The sequence below is a fragment of the Esox lucius genome, chromosome 5 (assembly GCF_011004845.1).
Source record: "Esox lucius isolate fEsoLuc1 chromosome 5, fEsoLuc1.pri, whole genome shotgun sequence".
NCBI lineage: Eukaryota > Metazoa > Chordata > Actinopteri > Esociformes > Esocidae > Esox > Esox lucius.
In genome coordinates this window covers 11379491-11402312 of record NC_047573.1, presented here as the reverse complement: position 1 = coordinate 11402312, position 22822 = coordinate 11379491, and the positions used below count along the sequence as shown (strand labels likewise).

Here is a 22822-nt window from a genome sequence, read left to right as displayed (position 1 = left end):
CCCCTGATCATTCCTAGAGCCATGCCAAGCCTCATACACCCAGCGATCACTCACGTGGACCTAATCCACTTTTGATGAACTTGGTTAATAGACTTCCTGCTGACATTATCAAAGAGATCCAGCTCTATTCATTACGCGCACACGACCCTCGCCACGCCCATAGAATCCGCAGATCTGGCGTTTTTCAATAAATTCTCTCCTCACAACCGAAAGTTTTTGAAGGCAGAGGTCTAGAAGTTTATTTTACACGTCTTCCCTGCAGAATCTACATCATACTTTGAAAATGCCACGCCGCAAAAGTCTATTTACGCCATACATATCCAGAGACACAGACACTAGTGCTGAACAAACTGATTTAAAAGTGCCAGCGCATCGTTTAGACCTTTCGCATGGAGCGCTTGTGCATACCAGCTGGATAGAGGAGAGGACAGAAAGCAGAGGAGAGTCTGACCCGCCATGCGCTATTGTGGAGTTCAGATTGCCAGGGCTCAGATACATCGAGCAGGACCGGAGCACCATCGACAGGGCGCAAAGGCGGCGGCGTCTGGCGGCAAATGCCCGAGAGAGGAGGAGGATGCTGGGGCTGAATGTTGCCTTCGACCGCCTCAGGAGCGTCATTCCCAACCTAGAAAGCGACAAGAAGTTGTCCAAGTCCGAGACGCTTCAGATGGCACAGATATACATATCCACGCTCAGCGAATTGTTGCAGGACAGGCCCTGCAGCTCGGGATTCAGCAACGATGGATGTGAGAGCACGGAGGAAGGGCACATGGCCTCAATGTGCCCGCCAACAAACTCTAGAGCAGATGAATCAACGGCTGAGCTACCTGGGCCAGGTAAATACGACACGATACGTAGAGACAATGGAAACGTGATGCGCGCGCCTTGCGAAGACCAGAAGACTGAGCTGAGAGGCTTGATGAACTTGTGGGGGAGAGCTAATGGTACAAAATAAGACTTTTTTTAAAAAATTTAAACAAAGCATGTTGATTTGGGCTGAAACCTTATGTCGATAACCATGGCTCAAGTAAAACATATTTAAGAATATGGATGTCTAAAAGCATTGGGTTATTTTGCTCGTCTTACAGTAGTTCTCGCTGTGGAAAAGGGAAATAGATAATTCAGAAACATTACAACGCATTTCATTTCACAAACGTCCGACACAGAAGTACTGAAAGTAGCAACTTTTATTCGAGTTAAAATTATATACAGGTAACCAAACATTATTCTGAAAATTGGTACAAAGATCATGTTCCTGCATTTGGCTTTGTATACCTTTTGAATCTGACTTTCAAATAACACAACGGAGAAATGCTGTATAAAATAAAAATAGGATTGGATTCAGAAAAGTAGTCTACCATTTCTAATTTTCAATAAGCAATATTTACAGAAGTATTTACATTGTTCCGTTCATTTCCAGATGTGAATAAAGCTCTTGTAAACTTCAGAACATTATTTTGAAATTAAGATCAACAAAATAGTAGCAAGCCACAGCTATTGTGTGGTTGATGACTATAGAAACATCAGATGAAACACAGGAGGCTTAACAGCTTAAAATGTATTGATGAGGGTGTGTATGTTGGTGGATTACGTTTAAATATCTGCATTGTTTTAGGTGTGTCTTAGCACAGCAGAGAAACAACAAATGGCACAAGCTAGAAATATACACCTAACAAGAAATTAAGCATTTATGAAATGGGAAAATGTCATATGTCCACAATCCTATAGACCCCCCTCCACACCACCCACCAACATCTTAGTATCAGAAGAATTTGAAAATTAAACGAGAAATATCAGAAACTGCACAGGACCACTTCATCAGCTGACATTCATACAGCGTTCACAAGTGTCCCCAAATCAGGCCTGAATTTCACCAAACCAAGAACACTGGCTATGAAACCGGTTATTTTATGGCCAATGACATCACATTATGAAATTCAGAACGTGGACATAGCAACAGCCACACAACAGTTCAGTTAATGAACAAATTTCCCAAGTGCTTCATTTAAAAAGTATGAAATGCTACAAATAAAGTAGTCTTTCAGTCCAGTTTATTTCTTTTCTGTTGAAATTCACACCTCAGGGTGTTGGTATTGAGGCCTTTTATCCAATCCCCAGTAAGATTAATTATTGGAAGTTTATGTTCCTGTGTCCAGGATGAAGGAAGTTAAGAGGTAGTTTTGTAGCCAATGCGAACTAGCATTAATACGATAACTGGAAGTCTATGGTATCGCCTAGCATGCTAGAAGATACCATATACGTCCATTCATTTCTCCAAGGCTAATTAGCAATTGCACTAAATAGCAACTTCCTTCAAACTGCACAATAAAAGGGTATTCACAAGTTCATCTGACTCTGGGAAAGTAAATTACAATCCACATTGGCAAAATCTCAAATGATCACTTGAATAAAGCAATTGATGTATTGCAAAGGGAGGGATAACTTATTGTTAGACTGGTTTGTATTTATTCAGAGACAGAAAACCAACAGTGTGTGAGGTGTTCCATAGCTTTCAACAACTGGGGAAAAGTATGGGGGTCATTTAAACCAGTGGTTCTCAACTCCAGGCCTTGGGACCCAAAGTACTGCTGGTTTTCATTCTAGCCCTCTTATTGAAATATTGACTAATTTAGACTTGTAACACCAGGTGAATGCAATGAACCATCAGGCAGAATAGAAAACAAGCAGTAGTCTGGGTCCCCAGGCTTGGAGTTGAGAACCCCTGATTTACACCACCTGAATCTCCCCCGTACAAATGAATGTCACAAATACCAATTTCTTATTGACCATAACCAATTATTATAGAGGTAAGTATGGCCTCTAAATTGTGCAGTTCTCCCACGTGAGTAAAACGACATACATTTTTGAGCTATAAACTCTGAAAGTATTGACCTGGCCTAAGACCAAGGCGAGGGACTCACCAAACTTACAATTCCGTCTCATCCTCACATCTTTTGCGCTTTGAAACAAAAACAAAAATCAATTTCTTCATTTCTAAACCTTCGACACCCTCCGCTCAATTATAGAGGTAAGAAACACAAACAGAGCTGTGAAAGCAATAAAATGGCGTCCGTGCAGCGGAGCTATGAGGGGCTTTCAGCATTTCAAAGCGGGCCGAGAGCTCAAGTTTTTGCCTTGCATTCTTATTCCAGTTGTGTGGGTCACAGCCCAGTGCCGTCTATGTATTCACAGGGGAACGAGGGGAGTTCAGGCACTTTGATGACAATCAGAAGTTAACAGAGGAGGGAGGCAGCCAATCTTTTACAGCAGGCAGAAAACCAAACCCAATAAAATGGAGGATGTCATGTCAAAGTCTGCCCCTTCAACTTAAAGAGACATGTCAAGGGAGACGGATGGAGCAAAGAGGGGGAAATATTGATTTGTGATTTTTCAGCAAAATAAGAAAACTGGTCTGCACAAACAAAAAAAAATCCATATTGAATAAATATCAATCCAAGTAAATCATAAATTACATTTTTGTGAGGGTACAGAAAAACAGTTTGGAACAATATAGAACCCAGAAAGTGGAAAATATAAGATGGATCATTTTCTTCCATAAGCACTGAGTTCAGTGGTAATTCCAAGCAGGCGTCATATTGGGAGATGTGGAATGCTGAAACAGTGCTTCAGGTCTCATGTCTAGCGGGGACCGTCACAGTTTGTATGGTGAACGAGGTGATGACGATGAAGATGAGTGGTCGTTATTAGCTGGGTGTGGATTCTGGGCCAGGGTCCAGAAAACTGTCCTGGTCACTATGTGAGCCAGGCGGTCAGTGACCAGTGTGGTCCCTCACTACTGAGCCAGGCGTCTCTAACAGTGCTCCAGATAGTCAATGACCCGCGAGATGGACTTCTGCCCCGCGGTGCCCACATCACACTGAGGAGGGAAACAGAGAATGTTCATAGGTCAGTTACCACACACACAGACACACACAGACAGACAGACACACACAGACACACACAGACAGACACACACAGACAGACAGACACACACAGACAGACACACACAGACAGACACACACAGACAGACACACACAGACAGACACACACAGACAGACACACACAGACAGACACACACAGACACACACACACAGACACACACACACAGACACACAGACACACACACACAGACACACACTGGGATATTACTCATTAGCCTGCAAAAGCTCAAGGACACAAACAAGAGGCCACAATAAAGACATTAAACACACCATCGTAGTAGCCATTTATAATATCTAAGAACTTACCGTAAGATTCATGAAATTAAGGAACTTCTTGAGCATTTCTGTCATTATAGAGAAATCTCCTTTGGGCAGGTTCTCTCTCACAGTAGTCACATTCATCTGAAAAAGAAGGCCACGAATCAGCACCTCATACTATTATTTCCCCCTGCATGTTAAATCACAAAGAAAATCACCCACAAATGTAGAAGTCAGGTAATAATTCTAATGAAATAAACACATTCTTCTCATATCACATGTTAACAGGAACCGTGACAGTGACTTTTGGGTGCGGACTAACAGTCCAACACAACCAATTCTAGGAAAATGCTGGTGGTTGTACTGTGGTCAGAGGTGTCAAGAGTGGTTGGGTCGCGGCTTTATACGTACAGAAACCAGTGACTCTGCCAATGCCTCAAGCTGAAGCTAAACTCTGTTCTAGAGGCAGCGGTACACAGCATGTTCAAGAGGCAGCGGTACACAGCATGTTCAAGAGGCAGCGGTACACAGCATGTTCAAGAGGCAGCGGTACACAGCATGTTCAAGAGGCAGCGGTACACAGCATGTTCAAGAGGCAGCGGTACACAGCATGTTCAAGAGGCAGCCACTTAAACTACTAGACCAGACGGGACACAGCAATTTAGTTCAAAGACAAAAGTCTCAAGTGTAAGGTGTGACCTTCCAAGGTAAAACAAGCCAGCCCAGATTCCAGCTTCAGTCTGGCACGGCCCAGGTTTAGCAGAGGGAGATAATGACCAAGGCACATCAATCACAGCCTAACGGCCCATTTGGAGATGGGAGTCCATTTACTAGAGACGCACTAGGCTCTCAAGGCATCAGTGGATCGCTTATAACATCATCAAAAGAGGGGGAAAAGAGAAGAAAAAAAAAAACAGGGGCCATTAGAGCAAGAATAACATCAACGCTTTTATTTTCCTCTCGACAGTTGGCCATGAAACTTTTAAGACGGCAATTTTGAAGAAAAACATTTGACAGTCCCTGGGAGAGGATTTAAAATGACACACAGATGTCAGGTGTTTCCTACCAATGTTGGCACGAGGCATCACAGACAAGTCAATTTGTCTTGATGGTGATGGCAGAAGGGCGAGCCGGAACATTGAAAAAGACTTGAATATTTTGAGACAGTGTAAAGGGCCACCTCAGCACCAGATGAGTACACTCGCATACAATGGGATTCATTACTCTTACCTAGATCTTCGGCTTAATGCCCAAAATGTACCATGTAGCCCGAACCACGCATGTCTAGTTAACACAGATCTACGCGGCTCCATCGGTTGACCGCTGGACGGCTTCACGCGGACAAAGGAGCCACCAGGTTTGACTGGATTATCCAGAGCAGCAGTGGTGGTCACGTGAGGGTCAGAAGTGTTGTCTTACCGGACTTCCCTGGCAGAGGCAGCCCAGTAGCAGTGCAGTGTAGGAGGCCACGATGCTGTCCTCCATGTGTTTCCCAGCATGCTGAAGGGCTGAGGGGGAGGGGACAGGAAGTGTGACTCGCCGTTATTAAAGGAAATAAAACATTCAGGGACACCGTACCTAGGCTCTTCTGACAGTTGTCTACCTTTAGTAAGGTCCAACTCCTCGCCCTCCTCCTCCTTCTTGGCCTTCTCCTTCTCGCTGAGCGTGTTGGCGGGGGTGGTGTTGTTGTTCTCAGAGGCCACCCACTGGATCTCTCCGCCCGACTCCTGCCACTCGCCACTCTGGTCGAGCTTGGGCTTGGGCACGTCGTTGATGAAGTCATCCGTCTCCGCCTCCGCCGCTATGGCCGCCTGCTCCCTCTGGAGGAAGAGCTGCAGGGACACGCCGCGGGTCAGAAAGGCTCGGCCAGTTCATCACCGGGCCCACGATTCCAGCGTCCACGCATGGTGAGACTGCTGTATCATTAAAACCCTCTGACCCACCTGCACCAGTGCAGCGATGGCACTGAGAGACCCGTCCGTCTTCAGCTCCTCTTCGTCAGCCACCAGGACGGTGGTGAAGGGGGCGCCTCCGTCCATCTCCATCTCCACCAGGCAGTGGCGGTTCCGGGCGCTGTACTCCACCAGGTTGATGAGCAGACCCAGACCCTGTGGGAAGGAGTTATTGAACCATATTCCCCTGTACACATACCACTCAGCAGTGCCCCGGGCCTTTCAGACCACAGTAAATACAACCAAGGTGGACAGCCAAGCCCTGATCCTAGATCATCTACTCCAAGAATGTCCTTTCTAAACATCCAAGCATGGGTGAAAACCAGGATGCTCACAAGAACCCGGATGTCGAAGCGCCTCTCCTGAGGCAGGAACTGTGGGACCCGGAGAACGCAGTTCAGCGCCGTCATGATCATGTCCTCCTGCTCGCCGGTCTTGGTGCTTCCCCACTCTGCAGACACACGGATAGGACAGTGACCAAAGGACATCTTTAAGGACTCATCACAGAGCATCAAAGTACTTCATGAACGAGCAGTGATTGCTGCCCGGTGCCTAATATAGTGCCAAGTATGTGAACACATCATTTACCACAAGTAGAGTGGCATCGGCCCCTCGGCCTTGAGAGAGCCGTGTGAGAGAGCCTTTGCCCGTGGAGGAAACGTGTCCACGTGACTCACCGTTGTCGTGGGTGAGGTTGAGCAGCACACCGATCACAGCCCTCATGCAGTCCTCCACGGCCTTGCCCACGTTGCTGTGGCTGGCGTAGGGCAGAGCCGGGCCACCCGAGCACAGGGAGCTGCTCATGCCCGTCTCCTGGCTGTAGCGCTGGATCATCTCCTCACAGTGCCACAGGGCCCTGACAACGACAGCACAGACGGCTTAGCAACAGGTTACCGGTCAGGTCATCCGGGACCAAGCTAACATCAGTACAGAGACGGAGGGAGAGTTCAGTACACAGCACATTTCCACTAGTGGTCCCTCATATCTAATCAAGCTCAAGGATTCTCATGTTTCTGCATTGGTTTTCTGTTTTGACTGTCGTGCCGGGTGAGGAGTCTTAATACGTCATTAGAAGGATTGTTTGATTGACAAATACTGTACTAAAAGCCAATAGAAGCTAGTTCTGGAGGGACTTAGTGATTTAAACATGACCACAACAGAGTGCACCTAGCCAAAATGCCTTACAAAGGCCAAAGGGCAGATATTCTTCCTATTAAATTGTGTGAGTGTTCTTTATTATTCCGACAATGTTAAAAAAACTTGGGAAAAGCTGCTGAAAGATAAGAAAGTAATAACAAGCGTCTCCAGTGATTCTCTTGACGGGCATTTACCCAATAACATCTGACGGTCAGCATCCACCGCAAAATATTTTAAAAAGCTGCTCACAGCAGGGGAACCGAACAGAGGGTTAATTTAAGCATAACAAACAGCAGTGCATGTCTCACCAGTAGCAACACAGCTTCATGCTAAATATTGAAATAATGAGATTAGAGATAATGGCGGGTCATCCATTATTAAGGCAGAGAGCAGAGGCTCGGCTCATTCATTAGGGGGGGGGGGGCTGTTAATGAGGGCCTCGGAGATGCAGTGTGCTGCTGTGTGGCTCCATCACTCCGATTCCCTTCGCCCTAATTGAATTAGCGGGCCCTGGTCGAATGCGGACAGTGAGCCGCTGTGTGACATGTAAGAGCGGGTCTTTGTCGACCCAATCGGAGAGACCCGTTGGCTGGGGGGGTGGGGGGCGTGCGAGGGCAGTTCACCAAGGGTGAGCCCGGGGTTAGGAACCGGAGCAGGGCGTCCAGGCCCAAGGCCACAGTCAACACACCCCTGCCTGGTACGGCGCTAATTAGGTTAAAGACGGAAGAGTTTCAACAGATAAGCGGCTGTGGCGGGACGTGGGGGGGGGCACAGGGACAGGAGGGGACTGGAAGTTGCCGGGAGGGGGCTGACCCATATGAAAGCAGAAGGGGAAAGAGCAGGGAAACTGGAAGGAAGACGGGAGGGCAGACGGACACACAGACATAATGGAGTGGGTGTTACAGAGGGCCAGGCTAGCAGGACAGGAGGTGACGCCGACACCGTGTCACCACGTGGAGAAGGAAACACAAACACACAGCACGGAGACGCCAGTGCCGGGACCGTCCTCGCAGCACAACCTGGCATCTTCGCCTGTAGCCAAACAAGACCGGCGCGTGTCCGTTTGAACAAAGTCCGCGTGGTATTCCCTTCACAGCGCGCGGCTCCGCTGGTCCCCAACAGTGCACTCTGTAGTGAACAAGGGGCCATTCGGAACGCAGGCATAGGAGTCAGTGGCCGCTGAAGCAGGCAGGTGTTGAGAAAGGAGGTGAGGTTAAATCAACTGATGCGTTAGGCCAGAACTGCTAGTAATCCAGCTTAAGATGTTGTCTGGCAATACAGGCTGAAAATACATTACACAGTCTGGAGATATCACGTGCAACACAATGTGGGTATATTACTCAGGGATGTAACTACTTGCCAATACTCATCTGCCCTCACTTCAAATTTTTGAGACCCAAGTGCATCAATCCCTGGGCCCCCAAAATCGATCTGGATGTAGCCTACCTCTAATGGCACCATTACACTAAGTACGGCCATTAGAGCTGCCCAGACAACCCAAAAACAATAGAAATTATTGCAATTAATAAAACAACAGCGATTGGTACATTTACAGCAGCAGACAGAATGCGCCACTTCACAATCTCGAGTTGCAAAACGTTTGTTTTAAACCAGCAAAAGAGAACGCGGCAAGAACGGACCTACCTATAAAATTTATCTTTGGATGTGTTCAGACAGCTGAAGGAAGCAAGACACCCTATATCCTACTGTACGTTTCAGGTTTAATATGGGCTTTTTTTAACAATAAACCAGGGAAGACTAGTTCAGCCGGCCCGCAAAAGAAAACGTTTCCACTTCGAGATGACCCGAAGCCGGGTCGCCCACGTGAAAGGCTGTGTCGTTAACCACTAAGACAAAGAGCTGTACATTTGCCAGGTGTCAGTATAGCCTCATTTCTATCATAATCCTCTTTTGCAACTGGCCATTTTAATAGTTAATTGGTCATTCGTGAATGACATTGATACAGTTAAACTGACAAATGTTTCTTACTAAGTTTACCTCCACCACAAATCACAGCTATGTATTGCGTTTGCCACTGGCCATTTTAACAACGTATTAGCCAGTAATAAGCTTTACCGTATCTACTAACTTTCTGGAATAGTCATAAGAATTGAGCAATTGCTAGCAAGTCTGTCAAAGCTATTGCATTTCATGGCAAAATAATAAATAAATACATCTTTCACGGCAAAACATACTTTTTTTCTTAAATTCGTTAATGACATTTATACAATAACTATCAATAAAGGAGATAACTAACTTTTTCATCAAGTGAAAAGATGAGAGAATCGTGGAATCTATCAGAAATAATTAATAAATGTTGTTGCTCTCAATAGATTCGAACTTAGGTCTTTAACCACTACGCCAAAAACTCTTCTCCTGCCTTGCTTTGGGGAATCCTGTGAAACTGCAGCAACATTGTACTTGTGCATATGAATTATATCTGTAGAACAAACTACCAGGGGGATTTCTTACACACAGACAGAGTATGCAACATAACTGATCAATAAACCTCACTGACTTATTGATAAATTGCATCTTGGATTAAAGTAGCATAGGCTGCCTACATATTTTTTTTAGATAGGCCAAATTTAATGCCATTACAATATTCCCAGAAATACAGGGCCTATTAGTAGGCTATATTTCTTTAATTACTGTGGCCGGCAAACACTGCCAAATCACAAATTTGTCTTGTGATTAATGGTATATTTTCTACCGGCCAATTCTCATATCAGTAGAACATTATTTAAACACAGATATATCAAGGGGATCAAGAACCAATTAATTCAGGGGCTTGTGACTCCTAGCTATGAAGAGCTCAAACCATTCGCCACACAAATACAGTATCTCACAAGTGAGTACACCCCTCACATTTTTGCAAATATTTCATCTTTTCATGTGACAACACAGTAGTAGCGAGTGTACCGCTTGTATAACAGCGTAAATCTGCCCTCAAAATACCTGAACACAGCCATTAATGTCTAAACCGCAGGCAACAGAAGTGAGTACACCCCTAAGTGAAAATCTCCAAATTGGGCCCAATTAGCCATTTTCCATCCTCCGTGGCATGTGACTCGTTAGTGTTACAAGGTCTCAGGTGTGAATGTGGAGCAGGTGTGTTAAATTTGGTGTCATCGCTCTCACACTCCCTCATACTGGTCACTGGAAGTTCACCATGTCACCTCATGGCAAAGAACTCTGAGGATCTGAAAAAAATTATTGTTGCTCTACATACAGATGGCCTAGGCTATCAGAAGATTGCCAAGTCCATGAAACTGAGCTGCAGCACGGTGGCCAAGACCATACAACGGTTTAACAGGACAGGTTCCACTCAGAACAGGCCTCGCCATGGTCGACCAAATAAGTTGAGTGCACGTGCTCAGCGTCATATCCAGAGGTTGTCTTTGGGAAATAGACGTATGAGTGCTGCCAGCATTGCTGCAGGTGTTGAAGGGGTGGGGGGGGAGCCTGTCAGTGCTCTGACCATACGCTGCACACTACATCAAATTGGTCTGCTTGGCTGTCGTCCCAGAAGGAAGCCTCTTATAAAGATGATGCACAAGAGAGCAGGCTAAGGACATGGATTACTGGAACCATGTCCTGTGATCTGATGAGACCAAGATAAACGTATTTGGTTCAGATGGTGTCAAGCATGTGTGGCGGCAACCAGGTGATGAGTAAAAAGACAAGTGTGTCTTGCCTACAGTCAAGCATGGTGGTGGAAGCGTCATGGTCTGGGGCTGCCGGCACTGGGGAGATACAGTTCATTGAGGGAACCATGAATGCCAACAGGTACTGTGACATTCTGAAGCAGAGCATGATCCCCTCCCTACAGAGACTGGGCCACAGGGCAGTATTCCAACATGATAACGATCCCAAACACACCTCCAAGATGACCACTGCCTTGCTAAATAAGCTGAGGGTAAAGGTGATGGACTGGCCAAGCAAGTCTCCAGACCTAAACCCTATTGAGCATCTGTGGGGCATCTCAAACGGAAGGTGGAAGAGTGCAAGGTCTCTAACATCCACCAACTCTGTGATGTCGTCATGGAGGAGTGGAAGAGGACTCCAGTGGCAACCGGTGAAGCTCTGGTCAACTCCATGCCAAAGAGGGTTAAGGCAGTGCTGGAAAAATAATGAGGGACACACAAAATATTGACACTTTGGGCCCAATTTGGACATCGGTTTAGACATTAATGGCTGTGTGTTGAGTTATTGAGGGGACAGCAAATTTACACTGTTATACAAGCTGTACACTCACTACTTTACATTGTAGCAAAGTGTCATTTCTTCAGTGTTGTCACAAGAAAATATATAAAATATTAGCAAAAATGTGAGGGGTGTACTCACTTTTGTGAGATACTGTATGTTAAGTTTAAACTATAATAACTGGTCATATTGCCGCTTTGTTTAAACACTCGTAGATGTCTAGTATGACATATGGCTCAGCTCACCTGCCCCAACACCACAAACATATCATTCACACAGGAGACTTTACTCAGCAAATCATACTATTAATTTTATTGTCGTTGAGTCAATAGCAATTTGTGACTATGACATTCTAGATCTTGTGTACATTCATGCAGTACAAGTGAAAAAAGGCATTGCCAGTTATTAAGAAGTTTTAAATTAATTCATATTGTACTAATAAATCCATTTAGACAAGACAGAAACTAAGACGGCAGCAAAGAGTGTGGGAGAGGCAGAATACAGAATGAAAGTGTGTATGAAAGAAATGTGTGAATCATATTGCATCAAACAAGGGGTGAGAACAAATAGTCGAATTGTCCAAGTTATTTAAAAAAATCTGTACTACCGTGGCACCAGTAATGATGGGTTATTTCTTGTAGACTAAACAAATCTAGCTAACGACCAAGTATAGGAAATTATCACAGCTAGCGAAAGCATACCTGTGCATCCCGGCAACATCTGTACTGGCTGAAAGGGTTTTCTCGGCTGTGGGTCTGATAGTCAACGGACTACGTAAACCTACTTGTCACCCAGTGCACATGGACATGCACATTTTTCAAAACTAGTATAAATTATCATAATAATATTGACTAATGATTCTTTACATTTTTGTTAAGATCTTGCATCTATGGATGCGCTAGCCAGATATTGTTTGGTTTTTGCTCATTCATTTTATATAATTGATTCCTATTAGCTTCCTTCCACGGATATTTTAAATTTACTGGAACTTGAATGCATCGGTAGGTTTGTTTGATTTAATACAAACTGTAACTTAATATATAGACTAACATAGTTAAGTGTTGTTTCGTTCGGAAAGTATGGTTTAAAGGGACGGTATATAAAAAAAATAGCTGGCTAAATGGTCTAATACATTTAGTATTTTGTAGTTATGGCCAGAAAACATTGACACAAAGACATTAGCTAACATAAAGCAATTCATACATATCTGTGCGCTAATTCATGGCAGACAGCATGCGTTTTTGACAACGTTTATAGTTTATTTGCAATGAATGGAAAGGCTTGAAACAAAAATGTGTAATAAATCACTAATACTAACGATTAGATCAGTGCTTCCCAACCCTTTTCAGTTCCTGTACCACTGACAGGATTTTGCTCTGCTTGGAGTACCCCTCATGTTAATGTCACTAGTAAGCCTATAGTGTCGTGTGTGTTTTTACGTACCCCCTGTGGAGAGGCCAAGTACCACCAGGGGTCCTAGTACCCCTGGTTGGGAACCTCTGGACCAAGCGTGCCGCACAAGCCCTGAAAAGTGAAGCCAAAACGTCTCGATCGCCCCCTGGTGAGTGGTCCCAGTATAGGTCATAAACCCCGCCCTCCCCATGTTATTCAATGGGACGCGAGACCAACTAAACAATTAAATTACCCTTCAATTATCTTTTTTCCGAAGCTGGTTTCTGTCATTTACTGTAGTTTGTATCACGCTAATGTAAATTCAAGAGTTTGTTTTTAAAATAAGTTGTTTTTTAGTTAGTTATTTAATGCTCTAAAAACGGTGGTGTGATGTCGTGATTCACAGCTTTGATTGACAGCTATCAGAGCCAAGGAGCCACTGAAGCACCATCCTCCTTCGGAGGAATGAGGAGATTGGAGCTTTACATTTAATCTCAAAATTTCTATAATTGATATAATTTCACACGGACATAATGGGTTGTTCTGCAGTACATTGTGCTAACCGATCTGGCATTTCCAATCGATCTTTGAATTTTTTTCGGTAAGTTAAATTTATAAGCTATTTAATTAGTAAATAAATGTAATGGGCTAGCTAACGTTAGCTAAAAGACAACAAGCCTCGTTAATAGCTAGCAGGTGATCGTTAGCTAGAAGTTACCAATTATTTTTGTATTAGGCCTATTCTAAATTAAGGTTAAACATGATGTAAGTTAGGCTATAACATATCGTCTAGGTTTAACAAGCAAAGGTTGTACTGTACTTGGACTTGCGATTGATTACGGTATGCGCATTCTGCGAGGGAGAGTGAGGGCGGGGCACAGGGGAGGGGCCGTTGATTTCGCGGCTTTACAGCTTTACTTCCTGCTCGCTACTGCGCAGAACTACTGCGCAGAACTGGTCCCAAGATCGCTATCTGCGCAGACGCAAGTCCAAGATGTCAGCGCCGTATCAGGACACTGGCGGCTTCATTTTTCACCAATGGAAAAGAGCGAAAGGGCGTCGTCCATTTTATATACAGTCTATGCTCTGGACTAGACGACAGCCCTATGCATTAGGTTATTTGCTGCTGTAATGGCATTTCTGAATTTGAAGGTCTCCCGAGTAAAAGTATATTTAGCCTAATTGCTTAAACTAAAACATTGAGGTGGTTAACTACATTTTTAAATAAAACATTGAACTTGTTGCATAACACATTACAATTGATATTATCTTTTTCATTTACTACCTCTCTTTTTTGCACAAGCGGGTGTGGTCGACTATACCACGACCGAAGCTGAGGAGATGTCGATAGTGGAAATATCTGTCATGCACATCCCTAACATCGAACCCAGACACAACTAGTTCCTCGAATCAAATTGAATCATTTCATAGTGAAACATTGTTCTGTTATTGAATTGGTGACCGTGGATCTACATCCAAATGCAAGAAGCACATCCCCAGTATTACCATACTTTTGAGGACAGGCTGTGTGTGTGTGTGTGTGTGTGTGTGTATGTTTGAATGCGCATGGGTGTTTGCATGCATTCACATCCATTCACACAGGCCACTTACTTTGCTGAAGAGCAGATAAGCTGCGAGTCCTTGTAGGCAATTAAGTAGCCCTGGTTTTCTGGGTTGTGAACTGTTACCTGCACGGAAAAACAGACTAAGTTAATACTTCAGGAATAGAAGTAATTACCATCTAAACCAAGGGGACAATTGCACACGAGCCCTTTTGACGGAGTTGATCGATGAGCTCAAGTGTTAGTGCTGAGGGTTGGCACACTATAATCCAGCTTCAACACGGCGTCAATCTTAATGTACAATGTAACATAACGCCGGGTCAGGGTGAATCGGAGCTCAACTGCAGGCCTGGGGAGGTATGAGCAGCTGTTACGAAGATCAATGTTTCCCATCAATACTCACATTAAATAAGATGGAGGAAGTGCCCTGAGTGGAAGCTCCGGAGCGTGATTATGAATTGATAATGTAATTAAAATCTCCTGACAGTAGTGTGTTAGTACTCACGCTTTCCAGCACCCGCAGACAGCGCTCCGCTCCCCAAAGCGATGCCACCAGCTTCTCCTTGTCTTCTTCATGGCTCAGGTTCTCCACACACTCTTTCACTACAAGAAACAAGATGTCAGTTCAGCCCCACTACCCAATAGAACAGACAGGAATCCATCCTGTAAAAAAAAAATAGATACATTTAATGAAGGCGTGGTATGTGCCATTTTGCGACTGGAATTTTATTTAGTTTTTTTAGAGAGTTCATTTTGCAGTTCTTCTAGTTTGCAAAATGACATTTTATTTTGAGAAAAGTGCACTGTATCCCCAAAACGCAGTCACTGGAGCTATTATTAACCCCTCTTCGTGATAGCGACTAAGAGACCTTTGGCGAGTCTACGAACAGGTTATTATAAAAGTTTTGTTCCCCAATCTGTCATGTACTGTTGAAAGTGGAGCAATCAATAAGTTGCTCCTTCTCCGAATCCAACAATCGAGGATCAGGTTCCGGTTCTGAGCTCTAGGAGCCCCTGCTTGATATGCGGGTCAACATTGGAACACTATTTCCACGTAGAGCAGTCGTACAGTGGAGGAAGTGATGCAGCCACTCATTCACCTTCTGGTTGGCGCTCCGCCCAAGCAAGGCAATTCATTGTATTGATGTGTTGTGAGGCGTTACTGATTAACGCCTAATGTTTATTTCAATCTAATTTTGCAAGGCCTAACAGACCATGGTAGACACAGACAAGATCTTCCCCGATATAGTTCCTAACGATCGGAAAAGATCTTCTGACAAAATAACGTTTCTTCAAGGTCTCAGGGCCAGTTTCCTTTTCACTATGTATGCTACATCTAGGTTATTTAATTCCGGCCAGATCCTCAAGTTTTTCCTATCCACTGTGATTCAACTTATTTTTGCTCATTCTGTGGGCTTTTAATCTGTTTAAGTACTCGGTTGTTTCAACTACCATTAAAACAATTGTGAATTTAATGCAGCATTTAGAACCAGAGGAGCCAATATATGACGGTCTTAAAGGAATAGTTTGGAGTTTTGTAAATGAAGCAACTCCCTTAGTGATATTAACTTATACAATGTTTCTGTATCTATGTTTTGTATCAAGGAAGTAAGAGGTAGTTTTGTAAGCCAGGATACTCACTACCACAGACACTGTCATTGCATTAACAGCATTTACAAATTGCTCAAATGATGGGTGCAGTTTGTCCCTAAATGGGTGATAAGTGATTTACGCTACTCAGGAACAAAGATCTGTCAAATACAATATCCCCGCTACATTACATTTGTATAAAAGTGCTTCATACGAGTTTGTCCATTGAATGTTTCTTAAGTAGTTTTAGGAAGAGTAATCCCATGTAGAAAATGTCTGGTTGAATAGCATTGCCAATTAGGAAAATATTTTGTTTTTTTCACAATTCATTTCAACCAGGAAATTAAAAACCAAACACTGTTGTTCTGGATAATACCATGGAAATGGGGAAACTAAAGACTTGCAGGTATTACGCTCACTCAATCATGATCATTTCAGGGTTTTGCCATATAGGAATCTTACCTTTATCGACAATGTGGTCCAGGCCTCCCAGAAGTCGGAGCTCCTCTTTAAACCAGTCCCCTGCCCGCTTGGATGTCAGCGATAGCAAGGTCTCCATGGCTAAATGGCCCGTCTGAACAAACACACACACACACACGGTAAACCATCAAATAGTAAACATGTCACATCCACCAATGATGCACTGCCCCTTTATGGACAACTGTAATATTGCATGTGACTAACAGTTTTCAGTTCATACAACGTCGCACACCTTAGGTAAATCGGAGCAGTGTTCCAAAATGCTAAATCCAGTTCTGCCTATCTGAAATCATTTTTTACGAGTGGTAATTAATCGCGGAGGCGGCATCCCAGCCACTGACACAACTGCTCATATCAAAGGCAGATGCCTTTTCCAACATAATGACATTGACTGAATTCCACCTAAGTGGGAATTGTAGGCTATAGACTGTTATAGGTACTTGGTAATTGACGGCCGTTCAAAAAAAATAAAGTATTTTGATACTGAAACAACTGAGCCTAAACAAGCTATGATGGAACCCGATCATTTACAGGTCACACCCTATAGTTCAGAACAAACAAATGGTTTGATGACTAACAATGTTTAGGTAAGGGCTAAGCTAATAGCATTATAAAGAAATACCTGAGTGCCTACCTTTAGCTTTCTGCCCACATGCACAATGTAAATTGGCTTCAAATTCATAAATCATAGGCTTATTCCAGACCAAATTTCGGCGCATCAATACATTTCCTTATACTAAATATACCGGATAGAAAAAATGCTTAAAAATGTTTATGCTGCCTCAACACATTTTCTGGCAGCACCGATTTGACCACCTGTGACCATCCATTTAATATGCGTTGCCATTGGTCGACAACTGACTACTGGACTTATCACATCATTACTGTGACAAATGGATATCATAGGGAAAGATCAATAACTGAATGAACATAGGACTCTTTAAAAGTATTACAGTCCCTCCCTTCATCAAAGCACCCTGAACTACCATGGTCAGTGAATGTCTCCCTGCGCTCTAGAAACGTTGATGCAGCGATTTCACGAGACAAGCGATAGCACACACATATCAAGTGCATTGGCACATAAAAGCAGCCGAATTACAAAACAAAAAGACATCCTGCCTCAAACTCAATTCTAATAAGCTTGATATCGTACCAGCTCAATTCAACTGCAAGTTTGCCGGTTCGCAAATCTCTGACAGCACGTTATTCACCAAAGTAAGTCAATGTTGGCAGTGTGTGAGATAGCATGCATGACAAACGAATCTCAGTCGACTACAGCAGGGGAAAATCAGTGTTGCCTGGTAAATGGCAGATCACTACGGCAAGACATAATAGTAAAAATGTGCCCAGTGGTGTCTGACTTATGGCCTAGTACCTAAAGAACATACTAAAGTACTAAGCAATGGGAGACAGGTATTTACAACCCCTCAGAATTTTATCTTGGCGGACAAATGAACACGATCAATTCACTGTGTTGAGACGGACAATAACAAGGGTGGGAAAATAACTTCCTTTCAGGAATACTGGTTGGCACAATTACTCTCCAATCACAACCACAACGCCAGTTCTGAAACAACAGTCCATAAAAAAATAAAATTAAAAAAAGATGCTTTTCAACATTTTTTGAAATAATTCACATGCATTTTATGTATTTAAAACAAACTGTTGAGATAAATTGATAATGACATTGCATTTCCTCATAGAACATTCCATGGGCTTATGTTATGATTAATTGACCATGGAGGCCCCCCCCCCAATTTCCAATCTTATCCAATTTGAAGCTACCAGAAATAGAAAGTGGACGCTACCATGTGATTATTCTGAAGGGACAGCTTTGAAGAATGAAAACAATTTGGGACACCTTGAGGCGACTGGCCAGCTCCCTGGGAAATAGGGCTTCATCCCAAATGACAGCCTTTTCCCTTCCCTAGTGCACTACTGTAGACCAGAAACATATGGGCCCTGGTCAAATGTCATATACTATACAGGGACAATGTGGACGTATGGAAAACCAAACAGAACACCAGTGGAGAAGTTATTCATAGAGTGAATGTGAACGAAAAGGACAACCGCCAGGCATCAACGAAGCAGGGCGTGACTTAAAATGTCCACATTGGTTAACAGCTTGAAATTTAAAGACATCCTATACATTGGCTCTGCAGTGAAGTGTATGTGTGTCAGAGATAGACTACTCATGTCCACCTACAGGTGGATATGCATTGCATTCACAAAAGCTTGTTTCTTTCAGTAACTGTCAACCGAGACCTAATCAAGCAAGGCAGTGTTTTTCCAAGCAATGTTTTAATTGATCTGATCCAAAACACTGCTTATTGTGGCAATGACCACTAGAGGGGGAAAAGTGGGAAGATGAATTAGGTAAACCCAAGATGATGTCTACATAACACCTGCTCATCCACACAGGGAGACATTTAAACCTCTAGTAGTGCATCTGCCGCTGCCAGACTTTTACGCCAGGGAAATAGGACGACAGACAGGGCAGAGTTAGAGACGGAGAACACATGGAGAAAATGGACTGAAACAGGGACCAGCCTAAGGGACACTCACTCCCGCGGTCCGCTGCGAAACATTCAAGCCCTAACGAATATGACCCCAAGCTAGACTAAACCGCACCGTAATGTTTTCCAGGTCCAAGTGCTTGTTGTGCACCGTGTCGCACAGCTTGCGGATCTTCTCCTTGACCTTGCTCATCTCCCTGGCCGTGAGCTGGTTGTCCTTGGCCACCGCGTGGTCCCCCTCCAGCTCCAGCAGGCGAATCATCAGGTCCAGGCTGGCCCGGTCCAGGTCCATGTTGAGTCTGTCTCGGCTCAGGATGTACATCAGACTGGCCGTGCACAGGGACAGGTTCTGCGAGCGACGGGACGTGGTGGCGGAAAAAGGGGGGAGGGAAGGAGGAGAGGGAGGTGGGGGAGGTGGGAGAGGGAGGGAGGTGGAGGTAAGGAGGAGAGCGAGGGAGGTGGGGGAGGTGGGAGAGGGAAAAATGCAGAGAGATAAAGAGGGAATTTGATATCCTAACTTTCCACGCGGGCCGCAGAACCACGCAAGTGAAATGCTACCCGGCATGCTGGGGTATAATTGCTACTGACGTGGCGGACACTGAGTCATGCCAGCCACGGCCTGCGGAGAAGCAGGGACCTTGACCTACTGGGTGCTGTGGGGCGTCACTGAGCGTCTTGAAGACCTGGGCCACCTTCCCTCGGGCCCGCAGATGCATTCGGAAACTGGGCATGGCGCACCTGGTGGCCAGGCTGATGATACTGCGGGAGAAGTGGACTGGGTTTTACTGGAGCGCATAAACCGTGCCTTTAACCTCCCGGTCGTAACGGGGTCAGAAACATCCGGAAGGCAGCCGGTCCTACCTGAGGCAGCGTGTGTTGAGGGGCTGGCCGCTCTTCAGGCCGGTCGCCAGGTACTCAAAGTCGTCGGTGAACTCCTGGTTCTCGCCAAACTCCACCACGTCGTTGAAGTGCTTCACATGCTGGACTACTGTGTACAGCTGGAACGAAAGAGATGCTGGTAACGCTTGTCTCATGAAGCCTGTGTGGATAACCATTAACGGTACGATTTAGGTTTGAAACGGTGAAATGCACCACCGTTCGCTTTATCCTATATTGCAGCTTAACCAATCCCCCCAGATTAGCTGGCATTTCATTTCAACTTTCAAGACTCCACAGGTCACTCAATAGAACCTCGGGGATAAGCGGTCGGTGTAGAACATCATCGGTTCGTGATCACAGTCATTTCGTCAGCCCCGAGATCTAGTAACTAATACTAAAGGATCCATGTCTTCCAGCATTCATTACATAACCCACCCCTGTAAAGTTACATTACGGTTCTACTGCTAGCTGATGACACACAGATGTGAGGGCAGAGCAGGGATGAGGTAAACGCCAGCTCAAGCTGCATTGGTCGTTCCTACTATTCTTAGAGTGAGAGCAACACGCCCGCTTCCTGTTGCAGGGCCGCCCAAGAACACAAACGAGAAACAACAAATTAAACTGCAGGTGAAATCTAATAAGGTGGGAGGGACATCATTCTGTTGCTACCTCCCCTCAGACTGCCCACACCGCATTACCTAGAAGGGATAATGCTGCTCAGCATGCAAGACACCACTCGGCCAATGAGATAAATAAGGGGGTCAGGGATCCGGCAGTATGTTCTTCTAGGAGGTATGGAGGAGGGACAGCAATCGATGCACAGCCTTACAATTCCCTGGGGTCGCTTTAAACAGTCCGGTTCTTTTCTCTTTTTGGACTAAATTATTTCCGAGACAGAACTGTCGGAAGCAGAGGCCACGGAGATGTGTGGGGGGAGAGAAGGACGTAAACAATTGGAGGTTGCCAGGGGGCACGTGTCTCACAAGCATATAGTTTTATTTAAAAAAAAAAATAATGTTTACACTGTTTTTATTATATCCAATTCTTGACTTAGACTCTGCTTCCTCACAGACGCTCCCAGCCGACTCGTCCATGTGAAGACATGAATCCTTTCTGAAACACATCCAATGCCACTGTGGTCTGACATGTTTTTAAGTAGGAGCTTAAAATGCTCCCAAGCAGCCACAAGGAGTCGTAGAGTGGGACATAGCAAGGCAACCACATTCTATCATCAACCCCCGACGGGGGGGGCGGTCGTGTTGAAGCTCACCTCCTTGTGCTCTTTCCTACATTTCAGTGCGGTGACGATGTCCTGGTAGGGCTCGGTGGGGAACGACACCGACTTGATGACCTTGGGCGGTGGGCATGGGGGTGCCTTGAACAGGCCGTCGTCTTTGTGAGAGTTGGTCGAGTCCTTGCTGCTCCCACTCGACTGGCTGGCCTGGTTGAGGGAGGGACAGTGTCAACAGAGAGATGGGCAAAACCACATATAACCACCTGCTCTCGGCACACGGCCCTGCTGCTGGTGAGTCATGCAGTCGAAGGCGAGCCAACAGCCTTCTGCACCTTACATAAGGCAAGATACGTCTCAGTAACACACACAACCACACAAACTAGTCGGGCAGCGCAAGGGTTAGCGCGGCAGTGTGAGGGTTAGCGCGGCAGTGTGAGGGTTAGCGCGGCAGTGTGAGGGTTAGCGCGGCAGTGTGAGGGTTAGCGCGGCAGTGTGAGGGTTAGCGCGGCAGTGTGAGGGTTAGCGCGGCAGTGTGAGGGTTAGCGCGGCAGTGTGAGGGTTAGCGCGGCAGTGTGAGGGGAAAGAGAGGGGAGAGGAAGATATAGGGCCCTGCAATGCACGAATAACATGAGCTGTAAGAGCAGCATTCAGAACCGAAATGCACAGTTAACAGGCTGGTGCCAGATGTGCTTCAAAACATTTTGATTAATGAATCAGATACAGTGTTTCCCCAGTGGCCCCCAGTGGCCCCCCAGTGGACGCGAGGCAGGTGTTTGGGTGAGGAGTAGCCTGTTGTTGTCCTAGTCCAATCGCAACAACATCACTAGACTAAATATGAGCCTCCATGTGGCAAGTTATTGGGGGAAAGATGATAAATCAATGGAAGACGGAATTCAAAAAGACAGAACTAATAGTTAAAAGGACAAGGAAATGATACAGTGCCAAAAACTTTGCAAATAATCTGAATGAAATTGTAATAAAGAAAACTAAGTTTTGATTTCCCAATTAGCCTAGTGTAAGCTAGCTAGTTAAATCTCTTCATTTGAGAGGGTCAACAGTTATTACGCAACCAGAAAAGATGACAAATTACAAGCAATACATTTAACAGGCCAGTGGACTGGGTTGCGGTCTCGCTCTTTCCTGTTTCATCACTCACAACGTACAAAACCCTCACGCGCTGCTGCTGCTGCTGCTGCTGCTGCTGCTGCTTGGCTTTTCCTGCGTTGCAGCTACAGTATAGTTGCTGAACAAACATCACAGCACTGTTGCATTAGTCTGCGGTTATCGCTCCATTCAAAGCAGTAATGAATAACGGACGTCTCCGTTACCTACAAGGAGGCTTGATGAGATTAGGAGGTATGACTGCACAAGACAAGGTGGTGACGGGGGATTACTCACAGGGGCAGTGGTCGACCGGGGGACATGTGGAGGGGGCAGCTCCTCTGGTTCTCGGTTCCAGTGCCGGGCGTTGTACACCGCTTTAGTGGGGGACTGCAGGGTAACAGAAACAGAGCAGTGAAGCAGCTCCATTAGGTTACTTCACATTTCATCACACAGTTCAGCAAACCCCGCAAGTACAGTATCAGAACACATTAAAGGAAAATCAATGACTATAACTAGAAAAGAAAAATTACAGAAGTCAATTCATTGGGCTTTGCCAGTTTTGCAAAATGTA

General features: G+C 45.1%; 2 protein-coding genes across 3 annotated transcripts in view; one reads left to right on the top strand and one right to left on the bottom strand.

Moving 5' to 3' along the window:
- Window positions 1–147: 147 nt before the first annotated feature.
- On the top strand, window positions 148–1639 carry atoh1c (atonal bHLH transcription factor 1c). Its single transcript, XM_010864945.3, has one exon. It carries the CDS (start codon window positions 284–286, stop codon window positions 953–955), a length of 672 nt encoding a protein of 223 aa, XP_010863247.1. The 5' UTR covers window positions 148–283; the 3' UTR covers window positions 956–1639.
- Window positions 1170–22822, bottom strand: part of waplb (WAPL cohesin release factor b) — a 39120-nt gene continuing 17467 nt past the window's right edge. For both annotated transcript variants that reach the window (XM_010864932.4, XM_010864922.4), the window contains exons 6-20: window positions 22546–22638; window positions 21184–21354; window positions 19896–20032; window positions 19682–19793; window positions 19150–19383; window positions 16501–16612; window positions 14954–15051; window positions 14498–14574; window positions 6829–7007; window positions 6487–6602; window positions 6143–6307; window positions 5803–6031; window positions 5619–5707; window positions 4248–4343; window positions 1170–3877 (exon numbers count right to left, since the gene is read on the bottom strand). In XM_010864932.4, the coding sequence (XP_010863234.2) occupies window positions 3812–3877; window positions 4248–4343; window positions 5619–5707; window positions 5803–6031; window positions 6143–6307; window positions 6487–6602; window positions 6829–7007; window positions 14498–14574; window positions 14954–15051; window positions 16501–16612; window positions 19150–19383; window positions 19682–19793; window positions 19896–20032; window positions 21184–21354; window positions 22546–22638 (1974 nt within the window). In that variant the 3' untranslated portion in view covers window positions 1170–3811. The remainder of the gene's footprint in view (window positions 3878–4247; window positions 4344–5618; window positions 5708–5802; window positions 6032–6142; window positions 6308–6486; window positions 6603–6828; window positions 7008–14497; window positions 14575–14953; window positions 15052–16500; window positions 16613–19149; window positions 19384–19681; window positions 19794–19895; window positions 20033–21183; window positions 21355–22545; window positions 22639–22822) is intronic.

Coding starts and splice junctions, on each gene's coding strand:
- atoh1c (XM_010864945.3), top strand. CDS start 284: ATGCCACGCCGCAAAAGTCTATTTACGCCATACATATCCAGAGACACA.